The 24115-nt window shown below is 41.6% G+C and overlaps 1 protein-coding gene across 11 annotated transcripts in view; it reads right to left on the bottom strand.

Moving 5' to 3' along the window:
• Positions 1-243: 243 nt before the first annotated feature.
• The window catches only part of LOC309695052 (uncharacterized protein), a 28284-nt gene continuing 4412 nt past the window's right edge, over positions 244-24115 (bottom strand). For 3 of the 11 annotated variants that reach the window (XM_082515433.1, XM_082515434.1, XM_082515437.1), the window contains exons 2-5: positions 3807-4439; positions 2843-3173; positions 2557-2732; positions 244-2058 (exon numbers count right to left, since the gene is read on the bottom strand). In XM_082515433.1, the coding sequence (XP_082371559.1) occupies positions 1836-2058; positions 2557-2732; positions 2843-3173; positions 3807-4439 (1363 nt within the window). In that variant the 3' untranslated portion in view covers positions 244-1835. Of the gene's footprint in view, positions 2059-2556; positions 2733-2842; positions 3174-3806; positions 4440-5318; positions 5381-10239; positions 10735-11238; positions 11379-11453; positions 11655-12095; positions 12191-14394; positions 14904-14956; positions 15047-24115 lie in introns of those variants that run through there. The other 8 variants (XM_082515436.1, XM_082515441.1, XM_082515439.1 and 5 more) reach the window with 8 other exon arrangements.

The raw sequence follows: 24115 nt of genomic DNA, 5'->3' as shown, positions 1-24115 counted from the left end.
CCACCCTGATCATTGTTGCTCACCATGTCTATCCCTTTATGATCAAAATCACCGTCTGATGGTTGCTTTCAACAGGATAACACACTTCACAAACTGCAAATCCTCTCAACCCAACACCAAATAACCACATGGATCCAGTTTAACCGTAATTAATGCCTCAAAACAATTAAGGTAAATCTGAAGGCAATGGGTCCAATCTCATGCTAGGAAGGTATACCTGAGGAAGTGAAACAAAAACATCTATAATATCATAATATAATCGAACTTTTACATTTAACAGGCAACATTCGGATCATGACCTTTAAACTGTAGGCATCATCCAAGCTGCAGACAGTAACAATTATTGCCATTATAACTTAAACCTGCTCCCCCCAAAGACACAAAAAACATACCTGTTGAAAAGTCAAACTTAATAATAAAAATATCAAGAATTTCCTCAGAGAAAAGTACAGTATTAGCACAGCAGTTTGACTTAAAACATACCCAGCTGTAAGAGTCAAGAAATTCCCTGGACCTTCGTGATTCATGGTGGCTGGGAAAAAAATGACAAAAATATTTAAATAATACACACAACGACAAGAAGGTTGGATTCCCAGAGAATACCAGGTGGCCAAAACGGTCATCATATGCTATGTGATCCATACTGATGTATGTGAAATCACAGAAGATCACGAGTTACCAAAAACCTCAAAGCTGGACATATGCTTTGGTGATCCTCTAACTAGTGCCATCATCATGTCAGCAGTTCAGTTTGGTGGGATGCCAATTTACTTAAAGGATCATCTGCTGTTGGCTACTCCAAGTTCTCAGATAGTTATTAAATGTAAAATATGTAGTCAATGTAAAGCTTGGAATGCTAATACAAGTCTAAGATATCATTTTCAAGTTGTATGTGATAGTAAATACCAATAACAGCGCGAGACATTCATTTTGGTGAAAATTGGCTCAAGGTCACACCAAATGTTAATAATGATAAGAACTTTATATTACCCACATTTTTTGTGGATCATCTTCAAACTTCACAATATACAAGGCCTTGAGAGGCAGGGCCTCGTCTCTTTATATTGAGATGTTGCCTTTATTCCCAGAAAAGTCTTTAAGCTTTATTTTGAAAAGTCCAAATCTGATCGAAAAACAAGGTAGATTCAGTGGTTCTTATGCAGCTGCTACTACTCTGAGCACTCAAAGCTCTTTACACAGCTTCCCTCATAAACAAAAGTACCTTTTTCCCCAAAGCTCTTTCTATCTAACATTCATAATCCAGTGTATGCGTCACAGACACACTTGGGGTTAGTGCCATGCCATATAATATATCACATATTACGGTGATTCGATCGGGATCAAACCACTAACCTTACCATTAGTAGGTGACCTGCTCTACCTCTTGAGCTACAGCCACCCCAGGTGAAACCCCCCCCCCCCCCCACTTTCGCCATCTCTTGTTCTTCGAAGCTGACCACTGGAGAAATTCTATGGTATGTTATATTGTGGATTTAGTAAATGTTTTTTCTCTCTTCAGGCAGGGCAGTTAAAATATTTGCAGTTCTTCAAGTCAACAGTTTTATATTAAGGACTATTTAAATGGTCACACTCATATCACACAGTATTAGAACCAATGTGTCCTTCAAAAAGCTTGTAATTATTCAATGATGGCAATTAAGAAGTATTCACTGAAATGTAGGGATTTTACTGGCACCAGGTGCAAAATATGTTTTCAGAAAACAATGACACAATGAATTCACAAATGCCCCTGATTCAAAGATGCACATTCACGATCTGATTCACTGTGTTTAAAAAGTGTCCATCGTAGTGCCTGTACATCTTATCCATTAGTTCTATGTCAAGTTCAGCATCCCCACCCTCTTCAACACTTTGTCCACGTTGGGAATGAGTTTTTCCTGAAAGTCCCACAGTCGTTTATCCACATTAAGCTGCTCCAGGGTTAATGATCCCTGTAGAGCCACACGGACATGAATGATCCGACAAACATCGAGTGGAACCTTGTAGCGTTCTCCAAAATTCTTGATCACTTCATGGACTGAAGTCCACTCCACCATTCTGTGACACAAAACACAAGACAGTTAACTGCTTGGAGTTAAGGTTTTAAAATGCATTGATTACTGAAGATCCTGTTCTTTAGAAGAGCCCTGAAGGTTCTCTGAAGGTTTCACAAATCAGCCTTGGGGGATAGTGAATGCTCCCTCAAGGTTGTTCTGGGTTTTTTGGCAATAACTTTCAGAGAACATTCCATATGGAAAGTTTCACAGAATAACTTCAACTTAAGAGATTGTTAAGGAAAGATTGGAGAAAAATAACCCTCAAGTTATTCAGACGTTCTTAAATATGTTTTGTACTTGAGACTTATTGTAGCAAACGGTCATTTGATGTTTCTTGTATGTTTATCATGGTTTTGGAGAAGTTCAATAACTAAGGTACTGTTTTATTTAGTTGTAGTTATTTTTTTTAATAGCAGCCATACAGTATATGTATTATTGAGTAAACCGAAGAACTGTATCCTAAATAGAGTAAATCTTCCATCTGACAAATTCAGCTTACCTTGGCCGAACTATCATCTTGTATGGATGGTATATGTTTCTGGCGGGGTCCTCCCTGTAGATGTGCTCCAGAATATTAATTCCTGGCACCCCGTTCCACTGAGGCAGGTGAAACCGTCCGCTTGGCTCAAAGTGTTTCTTTGGGAAAATATGATTCTCAATAAGGAACACTCCTGCCTTCAAATCAGATAAAAACAAGTCAAATACAACTTATTGTATGGGATACTGAATTTTTGATGAAATGTAATTGTGTTATTTTTTTCAAACTTATTACAAGAACAGCCTACATTTGGATGCTGATTTCGGAGCGTGTTCATCAAAGACATCAGGTCATCGTGCTGGTATGGCATTATAATCTCATCAATGTCATTCAACAGGACGTAGCGAGAACGCTCCATTGATCTGTAAATGCACTCATTAAGTGTGGTCAGCTGGCCAAAGTAATGCAAATCCCCTCCATGCTCTGAGTGAAGCCAGCCACGAGATGGATTCAGATGCTTGTCAATGGGCCAAGGAACCATTTCCACAAAGCCCTCGTCGCTGTAACTCTGCAACAGGCGATTGAGCTCTGGACCACAGCTGGTGTTATAGATCACCACTCTGTTCACACCCAGCAACCTGGGACAAAATAAGGCAAATTGGCTCATCGTTGTCAGCAAACAAAACAGATTACTAAAAACAATTGTGGTTTATATAGCAAACAGTTGGTCATTTTTCTATCCTTAGTATAATATTTATACTGTGTTATACTATTTATACTGTATTAGCCTGTACCTGTCACAATAGCTTGCAGCTATGTGACTGATAAAATACACAGACAAAAAATAATATTATAATCATTAAGAGTAGACTGTGGTGTTTCTCAAGTAGGAGGGACACTGTCTATTCCTAACTGGTTCTGAACAGCTGGAAATCCACAGTTTACAGGGCTAAAAATCCATTTTCCTACAGTGTCTGAAAAGACGTACAGCTCCTGCAGAAATTTAAACAGTGCTACTGTAAATGTTTAACACCAAGTGATAGACGTCTGAGTGGTAAGACACTGTCCAACTACACTTTAAAAAAAAAACAAAAACAAAAAAAACTCTGGCAGCAACAGGAGTAACAGACACAACTGTGCAATGTGATACAATCCAGACACTGCATTGAAGAGGAGCCTTTGCAGAGCTTGTTAGGTTTCATTCTGTGTCAGGACCAGCTGCTGTTGCACATTTTTGACTTTGTAGCTTGTGGTGGAGTTGCAGTACTCACTTGTACATCTCCAGAGTCTGTGCAAACTGAAGCACATTGTTGTAGTCACCAAAGAGGTTAGAGATGCAGACTGTGAAGTCAAACTGCATGTTTTCTTCCTTCTGTCCAACTGTGTCTTTGTTTCTTATTGGGAGCCATTGATCAGTAGATGGACTCTCTTTGTCTGGTGTAGTCAAGAGAGTGACATGTGTCGCATTGCAATTCTGAGGAATCTGACACATGACATCCGTAGTGACAAAGGGAAAACCAAAGTTATCTGGATGCTGTAAAATTGTTGCTGGAGTGGTTTTACTCAAATAACCAGTACAGCAGAAAAAGCAGTGAAGGGGTTGGATGGAGTCTCTCCTAAATATGCCAATGATGCGTATATCAAAATCCTTCACTCTTTGGTCCATGTAGGCTGACACCAGTAAGTGCTTGGTATTGTTAAGCGGCATGATGGTCTGCTCGGATATCCTCATGGAGCAAGCACTTGGCGGCCCAGATGGTTTTGGGATTGAGTTGTATGTGCTGGGCGTTTTCACAGTGAAGACCAAAAAGAGGAAGAGTGCAGTGATGAAGACGAGAACCAACTTCTTTTTAAAATGCTTTAACAGCTCCATCCAGCCAGTGGAGATGAAACCAGTTCCCAACCTGTACCAGAACACAGAATTGTGGTTAGTTTCAAAACTAGTTTTGTTCATGAGCAATACTTCACCAGGCTTTCAAAAAGGAAACCCTAAACATTTTCAGTGGGATATTTTCTTGGGTTGTTTATTAAATCCCTTAACACTGACCTGTCAATCATTCAAACATGAAAAGGCACTTAAATCAAGAATGAGCCAGTGTTGTGTCTACACAGACAACTTAGCAAACAATCAATCATAAATTTTATGTTAAAGCACCTTGTTACATGCAGCCTGATTCAGCTGAATCTACACCAACAAGGTCATTCCTGAAGAAATATTAACCAAAACCTTGTCATATCTCAGCATGCTGTGCAGTGTATCCTTAACAATATGAGGAAACTGGACAAATGGAGGGCAAAAGAAGAAGTGGCAGGCCTAAAAAAAAAAAAACTATCTACAGCAGATGAACAGTATCTATTAAAAGGCAAACAAATAAACAAACAAAAAAATCCAGCAAAGACCTGGCACAGGAGCTGAGATACATCTAATCCTCCAGTTGATCGACCTACTGTTCAGTGAAGCCTCAACAAAAATCGTCTCAATGCAAAGGTGGCTGTCTAGAAATGTTTGGCAGAAAAGTCAAATTTTGTCCAAAACTCGAGTGCCTTGAGGTGACTTTAGTTGTGATTTGGCATTAGAAAAAAATTTTTTAAACTGAAATGAATGAGCTCTTGTGATGGTATTTGCTTAAAAATGTGCAAATAGAAACAAAAAGAAAGAACCACAACATTACAACTAATACATGCTGTGAGCAGTACATTAAAAAGAAAAAGTATGTCCATGCTTTTTTCCTTTGTTTGATCCATGCAATTAAGAAATGTTTAATAACAGTTAATACACCTACGACTAGTGGTGTGTATGGTTGTCCAGCTGCACCATGGCACGACAGAGGGTGATTAATATGGGCCAAAAAAAAAAAAAAGTCATTGGACATCCTCTTCCCTCCTTGAAGGACCTGTCCAGCACTCACTGTCTCACGAGGGCAGGCAGCATCCTACAGGATTGCACACACCCAGGGCACCGGGTGTTTAAGCTGCTGCTGTCTGGCAGGAGATTCAGGGTACTGGTATGTGGATAAACAGACTCAAGGACAGCTTTTACAACAGGGCAATAGCCCTAAGCAATGCTAACAGCTGACCTGATTGGCCATCACGTGCAATGAACATTCACCCATTCATTTATATATTTATTAAGTCATTCATTTTTCTTTTGCTCATACCTTTTTTGCACTTTAAAAAAAACCCCACTTTAAGTTACTGTGTTGTGTTCAGGTGTGCATAGTGCTGATGTGGGACAATTTCCAATTTCGTTTGTACTATTGTACTAGGTATGACTCTGACAATAAAGCATTATCTTATCTTAAAAATATATATTTAAAAAAAGTTAAAAAGACTGTTGCAGAAGCCAGAAAAGAGTGGTTTAAGACTGGCGGAAGACCTGCAAATAAGGACACGGAGCAGTTGGATGAATTGCTGATGGGAATAATGGAAAACCAACAACCTTTGGAGAACATATGAGATGAGCTCAGACGGGGGATCAAGCACACCTAAACTGAGTATATTAGTGCACTGATTTAGCCTCTCCTAATCATTTTATACTATTGTTTGTCATCAACAACTGTCTCATCTGTTCATTTAATCACATTAACTGTTCTTGTGTGTAGTTGGAAATCAAATGGACAGAAATGCAGAGTTGCAAGGCAACTTCCTAATGGAGCTTCGGGAGTTGCAGGGGCGTCAAACGGCCGCTGGCTATGTCCAGATGTTGACGAGAGGATCCGTTATTACTGAGGGCCCTCGTCTTTGTGGTAACAACTGGGTTTTTCAACAGGACAACGCTACAGTACACAATGCCCGCAGAACAAGGGACTACTTCCAGGAGAATAACATCACTCTTCTGAACTATCCCGCGTGTTCCCCTGATCTAAATCCAATTGAGAACCTTGGGGATGGATGACAAGGGAAGTTTACAAAAATGGACAAAAGTTCAAGGCATCTTCACCACTTGGAGAAATGTTTTCAGTCGCCTCAAGGAAAGGCTTGCAATCAAGCATGCAGCAACAAATTTTTGAAGTGATCAAAAATAATCGTGGAACTACTCATTACCAGAGGTGTGGACTCGAGTCACATGACTTGGACTCGAGTCAGACTCGAGTCATTAATTTTATGACTTTAGACTTGACTTGAAAAAATGTTGTAAGACTTGTGACTTGACTTGGACTTTTACACCAATGACTTGGGACTTGAATTGGACTTGAACCGGTTTACTTGAAAAGACTTGATATTTTACCCCAAATATAAAATTTAACATGCATATTATATAGAGATTGAAAATGTGACGTCATTCACGGGTAGAACCGCAAAGGATTCTGGGAACTCGTGGCAAGCGGTACTAGCGCACGCAGGCTTTCAATTGAAATCAGTCACACAGCGATAAAAAGAAACACAAAAATGGCAAGAAGCTGTTGTATTATTAACTGCAATAGCCGGTCGCATGACAGCCACGGGAAGCCGACGGGTAAAGAGATCGGTTGTTATCGGATTACGTCGTTGAAGAGAAATTGTTCGAGCCATGTTTCCGAAGTAACAAAGACGCACGGATGGTCTGGATTGCAGCCATTCAAAGATCAAATATAACGTCCCAGAACACTCCAGCTCACAGGTTAGTCTGCTCCAAGCATTTACACGAAGGTCAGTGTCTTTTAGTACTTAATACGTCATTTTCATAACATAATTGGTGATATAGGTTACAAGCAAGTCTGGCGCTGAACAGAAATGGTCGCGCTATGCTCCTTTATTTATTGTGCATAAATAGTGAATTGTCCTGACACAATATTGCGTTTTGCTTCTGTTATTATGGTACATTGACAAAAACACATACTTTTATTCACAGGATAAAACAGGTTTTTTGTATCACCAATTGTCCAGTACGATTACAGCATACAGTATTATTGTCACTGCTACATTTCTGTGATGCGTACCAGAAATTATTTCCACTACTAATTAATTACCGTTGAGCTCAAAGGTCCTATTAATAAACGGTTAAGGAATGTGTATTTATGACGACAATTTGTGAGACTGGTAAACTTATGATACGTACGATGGTCTTTACTTTCTACACGGTGCATTTCAAGGTCCTGCACCCATCCGTCGGTAAACTGTACCTGGGCTTGTTGCAGTGACCGGAAGTTACTAAACTTCATGAGTGTATGCACTCACTCCAAGAACCGTATGATTATAAATATGCATATAAATATGCTAAGATGAGATAGCTGACTTCATCTAACTAGCAAATGTTTTCCAGGCTACGTTGGTGATGCAGTTTTTTTTAATATGTATGATATTTTTGTCATGCGATTTTAAAGCCGGTCCTACAACCGCATCCAAGAATAACATGCAGCTTATCTCAGAACTGTCGGTGAAAATTATTCTTGGAGCTAGGTTTAATTGAGCTGCATTTTAAAGAGGTGCAATTTCACAATTTGTGTATATTTTCTAAGTTCACTATTTTGTCATGTGTTGAGAAAAACACAGATTAAAAAATTACATGGTCTAATATTTACATTTAGCATAACTGCAACATTATTTTTTCGTTTTTTTTTTTAAAGACTCGAAAGGACTTGAAATTCAAAGTTTCAGACTTGTGACTTGACTCGGACTTTTACACCAGTGACTTGAGACTCGACTCTGACTTGCCTGACATTACTTGAGACTTGACTTGAGACTTGAGGATAAAGACTTGAGACTTACTTGAGACTTGCAAAACAATGACTTGGTCCCACCTCTGCTCATTACTGACTTCATGTTTGGAACTTTGACTTCAGTTTAGGAGGGGGGGCTTTTTTGGAGGTGTGATCCTAAACTTTTGATCAGCTGTAAAACCGCCTGTTTCAGTTTAATTGTTTTAATTGCATCAAAAAATGTTTTGTCTCACTCCCATTTCTTCTCATTGCATGTTGAAGCTCTACTTGGAACCTTGTTAAGATCCAATCATGCAAAATACGATTGTTTTTTGCCATTTTTCAAGATGTTTTAATCTTTTGAACGGGACTGTATAAGAGATATTTAAAGTTATCAATTTTTCCTATGCTGCATAATTCCATAAATCTTGCTTTATACTTTTCATGTCGAAAATAGTAAAAATAAAGTAAAAACATTAATGAGAAGGTTTGTCCAAACTTTTGACTGGTAGTGTACATTTTCTAGTAGAGAGGTAACGAGCTGTTAAATTTATTTAGAAAAAAAATGCCCACGGGAATATGGAGGAAAAACACAGACATGAATGTAGCTTACATCTGTGGATCTGTGCAAAGCTGGCAGTGTTAAATTTCTTTCAAAACCCCCACGTGGGCTTGTGATGTATTATATTTTAACCTTTTTTTTTTTTTTTAAATTTGCCTCTTACGGGCACCAGCATACCCTCCGCATTGATCACTCTGCTTACTGCCACAACATCATCATGCAGTCACTTATATTAATGCCACTATTAAGGTGTGGTAACCTGCTGCAGTATTCTCCTGAATGATAGGTGCTGGGCACAAATGTACCGATGTAGGAAGAGAAGAAATCAAAACCAGAAGCAAATAGTTTTTCCAAAGTGTTTTTAACAAAGTCTCCAATTTTTAAACAGCTGCAACATTGTCCTCTGTATAACTGTATCCGAGTTTCTGTACTGGAATATCATTAAAAACGAACACACTCAAACATTTGTGTCTTCAACCCAGCTGTGACACAACCCGCCACGTTACGAGAAATCGAGAGCCACACAATCGGCCGCAAATATTGTGACAAATGCCTCATGATGTGATATCAAAATCAGCGAGCGACACCCATGACACAGGTTGCACAGCAAGCATAAAAACAACATCATTATCCATTCCTGGGTCCACTCTTCTTTGATTTCCATAGCCAAAACAAACACTGTGGTATCACTGAGTTAAAAGTGGCCCAAATGATTTCATCTTCAATAAAATGATCAGTGAGGCTGCCTCCCAGCTGTTACAGTAACATTAACATCCAGGCATGCATGAAAGAGAGTTTGAAGTTAGCAGGAAGTTAGTTTGCCAGTTTCCATCTAAAGATGAAATTCCATGATCCGACTGGCACGATCTGATATCGTCGTGTTGGTGTTGTTCCCAGATCATCATACTAAATGTTGTTCCAGGATCAACATTGCAAGTGACCAATCAATGTTGTGACGTCATACTTTTGCGACTTCGAGAAAAACCGCCGTAAAACAAAAAACTATACTTAAGCTGCAAGAAACCGCCTCTGTCCACCGATCAACGGACCCTGACCCTGACCCTTTAATAAATGGTAAGCAGAACTGATATTGTCCTTGCAACATTGGAATTTCATAAATACATGAATGGCTTGGTGCGCAAAAGAATAACCTGGAACAACATTTTCATGATGATCTGGGAACAACACCAACACTACGATATCAGATCATCCTTCTGACTGACGGATTTCTAAAAACACTAAATTAAACAGCACCAGTGTTTGTATGGTTTATGAAGTTGGGCTAGCTGGCATAGAATGGCTAGCTACAGAGCTATGGTTAAGATAATACAAACAAATTTGCAGAACGAAGATTGAGGATGAACATTAACTTTTTCACCCCAAAACCCCTTAATGTGATAGTCAAATATATATACAGTCAACCATATAACAGGTGTACAAGCTAAGCCTACGCTTGAAGCCACTGAGGTGTATGACTGGTGAACTTGACAAGAAAGTCCAGTCAATAACTCCAGCTGTATTTACCTTGTCAGTTTAAGCAGTCTAAGCAATCACCGTTGATTGCATTTGATATTTCACAGTTGATCGTAAGATCCAACATCATCCAACATAAATCACCGCAGTCACAAACTGTTTGGTCCTTCCAACCAGCAACACCTGACCCTAATTAAATGTTCTACCTTCCATACAATCATTTACAAATACAAAAAAGTGACACCTAGAGGCACACATAAGGTAATAAGCAAAACACAAAAATGGCTCCTACACACCAGGCCCTAAGTGCAATGGCTGTCAGACATGACAATTCTAATTATAAAGCAAATAAGGAGCCAAATTAAAAATAAAGTACTTCCATTTTAGACACACACACAAAAAATAAAATAAAATAAAAGCACTTAAATACACTTTTAAACTACAGTCTAATGTAAAAGACAAAGTTTAGTTACAGGGATTTCAAGAATGTTGGTCTTTGTCTTTAAAGTCCATTTTTATCATGAATGGTTTCACGAACACGTCTAAGGGGCCAAGAATCTCGGGGGACAGAAGAACCCATTAAAATAACTATATACCCTGGTTTTAGATTTTTCCTCTTTTGGTTGTCTTTTTGTCTCTTGTGTAACAAAGGCAGGTATTCACGTATCAGGAGGATGTGATTTGGAGTAAATGACTCTAGGTCTTTTGGATCATCAGGCAGCTTTGTTATGGGTTGATCAATTACAATTGCTTCAACTTCACACAGAACTGTATTTAATCCATTGTTGTTGAACTGTTGTTGCTGAAGAACTGATCTCAAAATCTTTCTGACCATATGAAATGCCACCAGTCTGAGTACTCACAGCCCTGCCATCATCTATCACGTCGGCAAGCCATAAAATCATAAAAAAACCAAACAAACAAACAAAAAAACAATCCAAAAGACATGAGAAGCCAAGCAGGAAAGACAAGGGAGGGAGAGGGGAAAGGAAAATAAGCAACCGCCTCTGTCAAGAGCCAAGAAAGGTCACACATACAAGTTTTCTTTACCTCCTTTTCTTTTGTAGGATTTATACAGAGTTGATTATTTAAGTAGGGTTCCAGCCTTCTTCTCTTACATCCTACTTCACGAAGGATTGTTTTCAGTTTAAGGAACTAAGCAACAGCCTCCTCTCAGACTCAACGGGAGCCTGAAAAGTATGTCATCAATCAACATGTAGCATCTGGCAAGTCTTTTACTTTAGTAAAATTTACTGTGGACTCACTTTTGACTTCAGGGTCAAGTGGTTCTATGGAGCTTTCCATTAGACTGGAGGGGAATCACTTTCCGGCTTCTGCAAAACCTTTGTTCCTTCAATATAGGGACTGTTATGATGTGGGATATTTTGCGGCAGGGTGGGATTTACCACTTTGTCAGCGCAAATCCTTCCTTATCCCAATACAGAATCATTTAAGGTCCTTCGTCCCTATTAAAACAAAGATGATCACTACTTCAGTCAATGCACCACTTTTGGGATTATTCCAGCCTGCTGAGCTCAGCAACAGAAATCCTATACAGATTACAGACAAGTCAGACTCAAAATTTATGCAGCACTTGATGATGAGTTGTAGCATACCATTCTCCTATCTAACCCTGCCATGCCACTTAGTATCTAAGGCACAGATAAGAACTTGACGAAAACCGCCAAGGTCTACAAACCATCAGTGGCTCTCCTATATCATTATTGGTCACCTGCAGCCTCCTCAAATGACCTTTGATATTAGTGCAGCACTCACTGCTAAATGCCTTGACCCGACTGACCTTTCCTGCATTCATTCTGACAAAACATAAGTACCTCAAAGATCTTCCATTGTAATCATTTGAACAAGCACATCCATTAGTGCTCATTGTTGCTGATCACACTGACCTTATCTACAGCACCAGTTTGTCCTGGAACCCCGGGGGTCTAGCTGCCACTAAGACTCGCCTAGGATGGGTGTTGTTGGGTTCAAGTCAATCCTGCTGGTAAGCAGAAACTGTTACTGTAAGCAACCACACAGACACCAGTGCACGTTTCACTCGCAAGGGTTTCAAGGAGGGCAGTGCTTGCACTCGCCTGTCCAAGCAACTGTTTTATTGACAACAGAAGTTACACATAATTTAGTTAACCACGTGACAATTTTAAGCATGATATCGATCTCTCCAGTCGCCCTCATACAGAGTGTGACTTTTCATAAACTAATGTGTATCATGCTGAAACAGCAGAAGTGAGCGTTTTGCTAAACTATAAAAACAGGAACTTGCAATAGGTCATATCTCAAATGATCATTTAAAAGGTGTGAAATCTTGCACTTTAATGGAACATTTAATGGTTTCTAAAGCTATAATGGAAAATTTTAACGTCGTGGCTGAATTCTGTCTGCACAAGGTACATTAGTATTTTAATCAGCACACATACAAGCAATGGAACTAAAGCTGATCTAGCTCTTTCTGCACAATGACAACCATATTAGGACACTCAGGTGTCACAAGGGCCAACTCAGCTTATGCAAACTCATCATGCATTTCAACAATGTTTCCTCTTCATTAGCCCTGTGGCGTTAGATCTTAAGAGAAATGTGGAAAAGTTATGGCAACTTACCGCCGTGAGAACCAGGTAACTAGATCCCTAGAGGATCAAGAAGTTATCAGCCTTCTGGAGACCAAGATGACCAGAGTAGAGGTGAATGGGATACCTTTCCATGCTCAGCACAGGTATAAAGTTATATATAATGGTATAAACCTTTATCATGGCAGAAATTTTGAACTGTCATAGCAGGACATCCACAGATGTAATACATAAACCTAACAAGAGCAGAGTTCCCATTAAAGATATACTGTACTGTGAGCCACTCCTCATTTCTTTATCTTTTCCTTCCAGCCTGCATTGCTCTATGACCAATTTTATACCTTTTAAAGTGTTGCTGTGTTTTTACCCCCTTTTATGAGCCTGAAACCTGAACAGTTTACATAGTTTTGCAGAGCAAGCATCATAGTGAAAACCTGCATATGAGCAATCCTTTGACTACATCCTGCTGGTCACACAAATATTGTGGGAAATATAAACAATAGTTTTGGAAAGTTGGAAAGTTATTAAAAAAAAGAGAAAGAAAACATGGCATAGAGTCTCTTCATTTTCTTTTCCAACCTGGTGAGTTTCCAAAAAAGGCCAGTTATACTGAACCTTTGGTGTATTACTGTAGAGTTTTAAACTTACAATATCATAAACTAATTTACTATTTTATTTTTTCAGTATACAATAGTACATGGCTCAGCATAGGGGGATAAAAAGAAATAAATCACACCTCATAGTAATTTCTGATGTGAGCTTCAGTAGGTTTTCTTAGTGAACATGATCTTTGCCACATTTTTGTGGATTTGCACCATGTGTAAATAGTGTGCATTACTATAGCAACCTTTAAAACACTGACGTATTTTTTACAAGGCCATGATTCAATAGAAAATGATGTGTGCACTGTGCCACTGATGTCATTTTGTTTTTCAAAACATTCCATAAAGAAGTTAAATAATAGATGCTAATTTTATACATTAATTAAGTTGGTGCATGTCTTAAATACCTAATAATCACATCAAATTACACATTATACATTTCGATGAAGCTTGATCGAGACATGACGGCATTCTTCTTATAACCAGGAGAGATGAAACAAGAGGAGAGGAAAAGTACAGCAGTCGGGTGCGACACCAAAGGAGCAGGAAAGTTGAAGGGTGGAGCAATAAAAAACATAAGTAAGAATTGACAGAGGGGCCATTATGGTGTAATAAAAGCAAAAACTATGAGGCCAGGGCTGGTAAAGTTTTTAAACTGAACTAAGTACCGTCAGCATATTGTCTCACAAACTGCTGAACTTCAGCAGTGAATGCAGACTTCATGTTACTGCCATAATATGTTTCTTGCAATTCATAGGTGAACTACATAATGTCCCGAGAAAAAATAAATACAATAAAATAAGAACGGTATTCTGTGGTGCAAAATAGCTCGGCGAAATTATAATGCAAATACAATGAAGTTACAAATGTGTGTATGGTATAAACGCTAGGACACAAGAAAACGCTATATAAATCTCCCCGAATAGAAGATAAACATTGAGCTGATGTTCGAATTAGAATATTTGTATTAATTCAAACATCAGCTTAAAGCCACTACCATTCCGCAGGTAACTCACTCGAGGCTGAAGTGTGCCCACCAGTCGAGAAATAGAGTTTGAATCCGTGCGTCTGCAAGTGCACTCGGAGCCTTCTCCTCTGCTGCTCTTTTTCTACTTGATTTTGCTGTCTGGAAGTGACCAAGTCATTGTCATACGTCAGAATACTAGCGGAAATCATTCGGGGAAAAAAAATCGAATAAAACGGTTTGCAAACAGAAAAACGCGCAAAAATAAATCAGATCGGAGAGGTGGTTCGTTTGTGTGCTGAAAGAGAAATTATTTCCTTACTTGGTACTAAAACCGTTTTTCTGGAAATAGAATTACGACTTCAAATTTCAACGTTACAATGTTTTTCCTCACGTGGCCCTATACGCCTTTATTAGAAAGAAAAAGAACCCAATTAAAAAGAAAAAAGTGAACATAAATATCTAAAGAAAGTAGCAATCTAAATGAAATAGTAGTAATACTGTAAATGTTTATGAGCTTCCTAAATCTTGCTCCTCAAATACTATCCGCATGTTTTTTTTTTTTTTTTTTTACTCGACTTTCGTCGTTGCCTGTTCTCAAAACCATTCCTTACCTTGTTTGTTCTCCTTGTATTTCCTCTTTGGCAGTGTGATTTTCCCCATTTCCAAATTCTTGGACCTGCGCCCAGAGTCAGCCCTGTGCTTCTATATGTAGCCAAGTGAACTAATACTACGCATGGAAAGGGTTTAAAAAGAGGGAATTGTGTTTTTGACTGGTTGCCTGTCTACCGGAGGTCTGTTGTAGGGTTGTCATGGTGATGACTAGACCTCGCGTTTTGGGGGTATACTGTCCCTTTAAGAGCCGCCGTAAGCCAGAGCGCGCATGCACTCAAGTTTGTGTCACACTGAGCGCTGTGAGCGGGAGCACTGGAGAGTTAGAGACTGCAAAAGATTCTGTGGCTAGCTACACACGAGGTAAATGTGCTAAAAAGTGTAGCATACTGCAAAATATTGTCACCAGTGTTGTAGTAGACTGTAATTAGCTAAGTTTCTTTAGCAATGACTCCATGTTTGTGACCATTTCTGTACAGTTCTTAACGCGCGACGGGTGCATGTTTAATGGTCACGTGCTGTGAAAGGGACTGAAGAGCGGGTTGGCGTGAGTAGTTACAGTGTCCTAACAGATTTCAAAGTTGTTAAGTTTATACTTTTACTCACTTTGCATAACTCTGTATGTTTCTGTTTGATTCAGAGGGGAGATCACTTGCTGTGTGATTCCTGCGTGTGTACTTGTCCTAGCACAGTAGCTGTGTGGAGAAACCGAAGTGAGTTCATGATGTTCTCCCATAGAAATGTATGTTTAAAAGAGAGTTTACAGTGCACTTTATTGCCAGTTGACCTGCGAAGTTGTGGGATGTAAACAATGTGTTTATTTGTTTTGTTTTCTCTTTTTTTTGTTGTATTTGTTTCTTGACAGGTCACTACTGTTGTCTATACTGTTTGGATTTAACATGTACATATGATAGTTACTGTTGTCTCAGACCCTGAAAGGCAGTTTAGGCTGAGCCAGTGGAATAGTTAAATTTTGCCGTTTCACTCAAAACTACAGAATTAAAACTGTGCTCCTCCGAGTACAGTCGGAGAATAAAAAAGCCCACAAAAGAGTATTTCCTGTGTCCTGTCTCATTCCCCATGACCGGGCCACATAGTTTGGTGTCAGAAGTGGGATTCTCAGGTTAGTTTTGAGTTTCAGTATAGAGAGACACAGTGAGTGGGGCTTTATAGACAACAGTAGTGGCTTAGAAGATCCCAGTCCTTCCCAGAGGGCGGCAATCGCAGTGTGGACGTCCTGAGGTGGTTCGGTGCAGTGGCAGTTGGTACAACAGGAGCCTGCTTCAGCCATTGGACGAGGAGGGCGCCTGACACAGATTTTGGACTGTTGAATCTCATCTACAAGTGACTGTGGGAATCTGCTGCAGTAAAGACTCAGAGACATTGCAGTATGTCGCAAGAGGACGAAGGGGAAGGTCCTTCGGGGGCCGGAGCTATCCCCACTGAAGACAGTCAAGCTGCCTCGTTGTTTGACAGTGCAGGTAACCCGTTGGTGGAGCTACAAACAAAGATTAACGAACTGAGTAGGAAACATGATGCTGTTATGTCTAGTATTGCTAACATGGGTAATGTTCCAACCAGATCTGTCATGTACATTCCAAGAGAAAAGGTGATTGTACCTTTTAGTGGGGAACCAGCTAAAGATGCTTACACTGTTGATGAATTCATAGAAGAGATGGAAAGAGCAATAAGAACTAGGGGTCTGCGTGGAGAGGATCAAACCGACTTTATCCTCTCACAGCTGAAAGGGTCTGCCCTAGAGGAAGTTAAGTTACGTATGGCAGGCCAGGTGAAGCAACCGAGTGATCTCTTTTCATATTTGAGGGAGGCATTTAGAGAGAAGCGCACCACACCACAGCTCTTGCATGCTTTCTATGCACGCCGCCAACTAGATGGGGAAGACCTGCGAGATTATTCACATGCACTCTCTCAGTTGCTCAATGCTGCAATACAGCAGTCCCCTAATGTAGTACCCAACACACAGCTGGCACTTCGGGATCAATTCATTGAAGGTGTGCATGCCCCAAATCTTCGGCGTGAACTACGTAGGCTCACTAGGGACAAGCCTGAGTGTAGTCTCTTTGATGTTAGAGAGGAGGCAATCATGTGGACTATGGAAGATCGTCCACGCAGCACTAATGTGGCCAGACATAGAAATATAGTGAGTGACAGGCCAGATGAAAGCTGTGAAAAGACAACCTCCACCAGTGATGTACAGACAGACTTTACCATGGCTCTGCAAGAGATGGTTAAAATAATCACACAACAGGGTAAAGCCATAGGGGAGTTAACTAATGCAGTGAGGGAGCTCACAACACAGACTGCCAGTTCTGAAGACAGTAGAGGTGTTAAAGCTAAGCCCAAGCCTAAGTACACTAGAGAGGGCCAGCCTATTTGTCTCCGATGTGAAGGGGTGGGACATATGGCCAGACACTGTAATGCACCCCAACAACCTACGAGCCAGTCTGCAACCATGTCCAGTTCCTCGCTAACGGGAAACGGGAACCCTCCATTGCTATGAGCCGGGCAATGCGAGGCAAGTCAGAAGGCTCAAAGGAAGCTCTAACCAAGGAACATTTTCTAGAACATGCTGTTGGTCAGTGCCCTGAAGTAGATATCCAGATAGGTGGTGTATCCCTTAGATGTCTGCTTGACACAGGAAGTAATGTAAGCACTTTGACAGAAAGCTTTTTCAGAAATCATCTCCAGGGAGAGGATGAAGATATGCACTGTACTGCCAAGTGGCTTAAAATCACAGCAGCCAACCAGTTGCCGCTGCCCTATTTAGGCTATGTAGAGTTAGATGTACAGGTCATGGGGCTCACTATACCTGAATGTGGTTTTCTTATAATCAAAGATGATAAAACAGAAAGAGACAATCCCAAATGGTTGGATTTGTCACCCCATGGCATTATAGGGATGAACATTGCAAAACGATGTAGACAGTTAGTACTCTCAGAGTTTGACACCACTCTAGGGGGAGAGCTGGAGTCCAGCTGGAGGAAGGCCTGCCACTGCGTACAAGCTGCTGAGCTTGTGGAAAAGGTGTCTACTGCCCGTGTTGCAAGCAAACACAAAGTGCGGGTGCCTGCCTCATCCCTGACCACTGTCTATGCAAGGGGCCATGGCAAGCAGTTTGGTAGTGCATTGGTTGAACCAGGGAATGTTCAGCTCCCAGGTGGCTTATTGGTGATCCCAACTCTAGTGTCAACTAACAGCCTGGTATTCCCAGTACAGGTGATGAACATCTCACAAGAGGATGTCTGGCTTCCACCTAAGGCTAGACTAGGCATTATTAGTCCTGGCCGCTGCATTGAGGGTGACCCATGCGAGGTGAAATTTGAGCGCATATCTGCCAACCACGAGGAGGTGACTCTTAACCAAAAGGACTGTCAGGGGGGCCAACAGCTGCGTACAGGACTTATTGGGAAGATTACACATAGGTGGCACACCAGGACAACAGGCCGAGGTCAGAACTCTTTTGAAAAGGTATGCGGATGTTTTTGCACTTCATGATGAGGATTTGGGGTACACTGATCGTGTGAAGCATGAAATTCCTGTTGTAGATGAAGCCCCTGTTTCTCAGCCATACAGGCGCATTCCACCAAATCAGTACAAAGAGGTCAGGGAGCACATTTCTGAACTGTTGAGAAAGGGGGTGATTCAGGAGAGTTCGAGTTCCTATGCTTCACCAGTTGTTCTGGTACGCAAGTCAGATGGGAGTCTTAGACTGTGTGTAGACTACCGCAGACTAAACGCGAAGACCAGGCGTGATGCGTTTCCACTCCCTCGCATTGAGGAGAGCCTGGATGCCTTGAGTGGTGCAGAGTTCTTCTCAACCATAGATCTTGCCAGTGGCTACCATCAGGTAGCGGTACATGAGAAAGACAGAGACAAAACAGCCTTTACCACACCATTTGGCCTGTATGAATACTTAAGGATGCCTTTTGGGTTATGTAATGCCCCCGCGACGTTTCAACGTCTTATGCAGGCCACAATGAGTGATTTGGTCTTTCAGATTGTATTGATCTACTTGGATGATCTGCTTGTGTTTTCATCAACATTCCAGGATCACATTGTGAGACTGGAGACTGTTTTGAAAAGGCTGAGGGATACGGGGCTGAAGGTTAAGGTTGAGAAGTGCCATTTCCTCCAGCCCAAGGTCAAGTTTCTCGGTCATGAAGTGTCGGCTCAGGGAATAAGCACAGATCCTGACAAGATAAGCGCTGTGGCAAAATGGCCCATCCCTAGTACTGTGAAAGAGCTAAGGTCCTTTTTAGGATTTTGCAGCTACTATAGGAGATTCATTGAGGGCTTTTCCCAAACTGCGGGGCCACTCCATGATGTGGTGAATGTCTGTGTTAAGGAGATAAGTCCTGTCAGGGCTAAACAGCTTTTTGCTTCAGCCTGGACACCGCAATGCTTACAAGCTTTTGAGTTGCTTAAGGGAAAGTTGACTAGTGCCCCTGTTCTAGGCTATGCTGACTTCAGTCTCCCTTTCACGCTGGAAACGGATGCTAGCAGTCTTGGATTAGGCGCTGTCCTGTCTCAGAAGCAGGGGGGAAGGAATAAAGTCATAGCTTATGCTAGTAGGAGGCTCAGAGGGGCTGAGAAGAATGATCAAAACTTTAGCAGCATGAAGCTCGAACTCCTAGCGTTAAAGTGGGCAGTCACCGAAAAATTTAGGAGTTATCTGCTGGGGTCCAAGTTCACAATCATAACGGATAACAATCCCTTGTGCCACCTGCCCACTGCTAATTTAGGAGCCATTCAACAGAGGTGGGTAGCTCAGCTGTCTGTGTTTGACTTCGATGTTAAGTATCGCCCTGGCCGCTGCAACACTGCCGCTGATGCCCTCTCTCGGCAACCAACAGTTGACACGGCAGAACCTGACAGCGAGGATGCAGAATATGATGGCTCTATAGCCATATGTAATGTGCTAAGGGCAGGTACAAGTCTAGGCTCAGATCTTGTCATGGCTGGAGTTGAGACTTGTAGGATCAGACTGCTGCAGGCCTCCGAACCAGATGGGGAAGCAGTCAGTGAGGCTGTGCTGGGCAACACCCCAACGATGCCTGGTTATTCCAATGCAGAACTCTATCGCTTCCAAGTGTCAGACCCAACAATTGGTGTCTTGAGAGAGTTTTGGAGCAGACAGAAGAGACCCACCTACAGAGAGAGAGGGGGTCTGTCTAAACCGGTACGTTCTCTACTGAAGCAGTGGCCTCGGATCAGAGAAAAGGATGGACTGCTATACCGTGTAATTGAAGATGCTCACCTTGGACAGTGCCATCAGCTGCTACTACCTGCCTGTCTTAAAGAAAAAGTGCTCAGGAGTGTGCATGATCACATGGGACACCAGGGAATCGAACGCACACTGGGATTGTTGAAACAAAGATGTTTCTGGGGAGGCATGTTTGAAGATGTTGAGCACTGGGTGAAGAAATGTCAGAGGTGTGTGTTAACAAAGATGCCTCAACCCAAAGTTCAGGCACCCCACGCTCCATTTTTGGCTACCCGCCCACTTGAAGTTGTTGCTGTTGATTATACCACCCTTGAGCGGGCTACAGATGGTCGTGAAAACGTTCTTGTAATGACTGACGTGTTCACCAAGTTCAGTCAGGCATTTGCCACACGAGATCAAAAAGCAGATACCACAGCTAAGGTTATCCTGAAAGAGTGGTTCCTGAAGTATGGGGTACCAGAGCGCCTGCACTCAGACCAGGGCAGGAATTTTGAAAGCGCAGTGATTGCTGAGCTATGCAAACTGTATGGAGTGAAGAAAACGCGTACAACACCCCACCACCCTCAGGGTAACCCACATTGTGAGAGGTTCAACAGGACTTTACACAACCTCTTGCGTACGCTTCCCCCTGAGAAGAAGCGGCGCTGGCCCGAGCATCTGTCAGAGCTGGTGTATGCTTACAATGTCACGCCGCACTCAACGACAGGGTATTCTCCCCATTACCTGCTGTTTGGGGTCCACCCACATCTACCCGTTGATGCATTGTTGGGCCGGGAGGAAGTGAAGGATGACAAACTGGACTGGTTAGCAGTGCACCAGGAGCGTCTCCAGGATGCACATGCCAGAGCCAGAGAATTTGCCGAACGGAAGGCTGCAGAGAGAGTGGTTCAGCAGCAAGGAAAGGTGTTCTGTCCACCTGTTGACATCGGACAGTTTGTGTATCTCCGTTACCGACCACCAGGAAGGAATAAAATTCAAGATGCCTGGGCAGCCCCTGTGTACAAAGTGGTTGATATCCAAGGGACAACATACACAGTAGTGCCACTGGAAGGAGGGCCGGTGAAAAGAGTCCACAGATCTAACTTGAGGCCATGCATGGGATCTATACCTGCACCCAACCCAAGGCTACGTGACCAGGAAGTCAGTTCTGCAGATGAGCACCAAGTGTCTGATACGGAGCTTGAGCATCCAGAGTTTGCCTTGATGGAGGAGGTCCAGTACCCAATGGAGCTGCCAGTGGCTCAGGGACCTGGGAACTTGGTTCCGACGGTCAACGAGCCTGGAAACCAATTGGAGAATGGAACTGAAAATATGGGTGAGGATCTGCTAGGGCAAGAGAGCAGCGACAACCCTGATGACCTCGAGGTGGAGCCAGCAGCTTACCTTCCACCTGGGCCAGGAAGCATTGGATTCTCCAGTGAAGAACCGGTGGCAAAACCTGTTCCAGCTCCTAGGAAAGGAAAGAAAGAGAAAGCGGAGGCCGGTCCACCCACACCTGCTACACGCAGGAGTAGGAGAGAAACTGCAGGGGTCCACACAAACCCATTTAATCTACCTAGGTCAGCATGCAATGCAGTATCCTTCAGTCCAGATGTACTCTCCCAGGTGTTAGCCGGTATGGTTCTCTACACCACCAAACTCAGGGGAATGGTGGATGAGCAGGGGGTCACCGAGGACGTTGACTCGTAGCAGGGGAGAATGTAGCCAAGTGAACTAATACTACGCATGGAAAGGGTTTAAAAAGAGGGAATTGTGTTTTTGACTGGTTGCCTGTCTACCGGAGGTCTGTTGTAGGGTTGTCATGGTGATGACTAGACCTCGCGTTTTGGGGGTATACTGTCCCTTTAAGAGCCGCCGTAAGCCAGAGCGCGCATGCACTCAAGTTTGTGTCACACTGAGCGCTGTGAGCGGGAGCACTGGAGAGTTAGAGACTGCAAAAGATTCTGTGGCTAGCTACACACGAGGTAAATGTGCTAAAAAGTGTAGCATACTGCAAAATATTGTCACCAGTGTTGTAGTAGACTGTAATTAGCTAAGTTTCTTTAGCAATGACTCCATGTTTGTGACCATTTCTGTACAGTTCTTAACGCGCGACGGGTGCATGTTTAATGGTCACGTGCTGTGAAAGGGACTGAAGAGCGGGTTGGCGTGAGTAGTTACAGTGTCCTAACAGATTTCAAAGTTGTTAAGTTTATACTTTTACTCACTTTGCATAACTCTGTATGTTTCTGTTTGATTCAGAGGGGAGATCACTTGCTGTGTGATTCCTGCGTGTGTACTTGTCCTAGCACAGTAGCTGTGTGGAGAAACCGAAGTGAGTTCATGATGTTCTCCCATAGAAATGTATGTTTAAAAGAGAGTTTACAGTGCACTTTATTGCCAGTTGACCTGCGAAGTTGTGGGATGTAAACAATGTGTTTATTTGTTTTGTTTTCTCTTTTTTTTGTTGTATTTGTTTCTTGACAGGTCACTACTGTTGTCTATACTGTTTGGATTTAACATGTACATATGATAGTTACTGTTGTCTCAGACCCTGAAAGGCAGTTTAGGCTGAGCCAGTGGAATAGTTAAATTTTGCCGTTTCACTCAAAACTACAGAATTAAAACTGTGCTCCTCCGAGTACAGTCGGAGAATAAAAAAGCCCACAAAAGAGTATTTCCTGTGTCCTGTCTCATTCCCCATGACCGGGCCACATATACAACCTCACTCCCCCTTCCGCATTTTTTTTTTTTTTTTTTTTTTGGTGGGCTGTAGGTCCTTTCTGTTCCTTTCCTCATATCAGGATTTTGCGCTACCTACAGCTCATTTTCTTATCAGTTCAAAGTATTTACATGTCTCTGCTATTAAATAGTGCAGCTATTGTCTCTGCAGCACAATTACCCATTGGATGGTATGGTCTCAAACACAAAGAGTGAAATGTTACAATTAACCCCATAGTCTGGGGTGAAATGGAACACAATGAAATAAGGGTACTGACAAAACATTAACATGTAATCTTTTTTATTCAACACATGAATGTACTTAGAGCCATTTATTTAGCTACGTGTGTGTGTAACAGAATGCAGAAATTTAGCTTTTGAACATATTCCAACCCCCCAAAAAAGACAAATTATGGAATTTTCTGCAACTGAATATTTCATTAATTTTGGTTGGTCTTCCTTGAGTTTGGCCTCATTGGCTCAGTGGGCATTATAACCTACCTACAACTCTTGCACCAACTTTTGAACATAACAATGAAGCTGAAAAAATTTAGTTGTGCACCAGCATCGCAATTCCATTACTTTTTTTCATGGCTTACCTTGGTGTGGTTTGCAAAGTGCTTCAGAAAGATGAGGAAATCTGTTTCTTGCACCCATCCTGATTTCCACTACCAATACTTCCTACTGGTCCATCTCTGACACAGTGGTCTGCATAATGTATGTGTGGGAACACAAACAGTGGAGGAATTGTGTTGCCAATGTCATTAACCTCATATACAAATGTGACCAGTGAACCTCTCTCTGCTGATGTTGTTGCCCCAAGTTGTTTAATATAAGTAATAGTGTGGTAAGTTGTAACATCTGCATTATTGTTACAACTAACCCAGACTGTTGCTGTTACAACTGACCCAGACTCCTATAGCCATGAACTAGCTAACATTACAGCCAACGGCTAAAACATTAGCACTAAAGACCTACACAGAATATATCCCCATAGGCATACAAATAACATAATTTAAGTTTGATGAGTTTAACTGCAAAGCAGATAATGCTATTAGAAATTGAAATAAAGTAGAAAAGCTTACTTTTTGGCATACAAATTACTTTTGTTTTTCGTGTAAATTGTCTGTGTTTGACAAAATGTGCTGATTTTTTACATGTGATAGCAGAACTGAATTGGGCATGCACAGGATGAATCACATCATTTGAAACTTAG

Source organism: Aulonocara stuartgranti, assembly GCF_965226115.1.
Source record: "Aulonocara stuartgranti genome assembly, chromosome: 19".
Taxonomy (NCBI): domain Eukaryota; kingdom Metazoa; phylum Chordata; class Actinopteri; order Cichliformes; family Cichlidae; genus Aulonocara; species Aulonocara stuartgranti.
The sequence above is the reverse complement of the archived record's forward strand: the minus strand, read 5'-3'. Positions and strand labels throughout refer to the sequence as shown.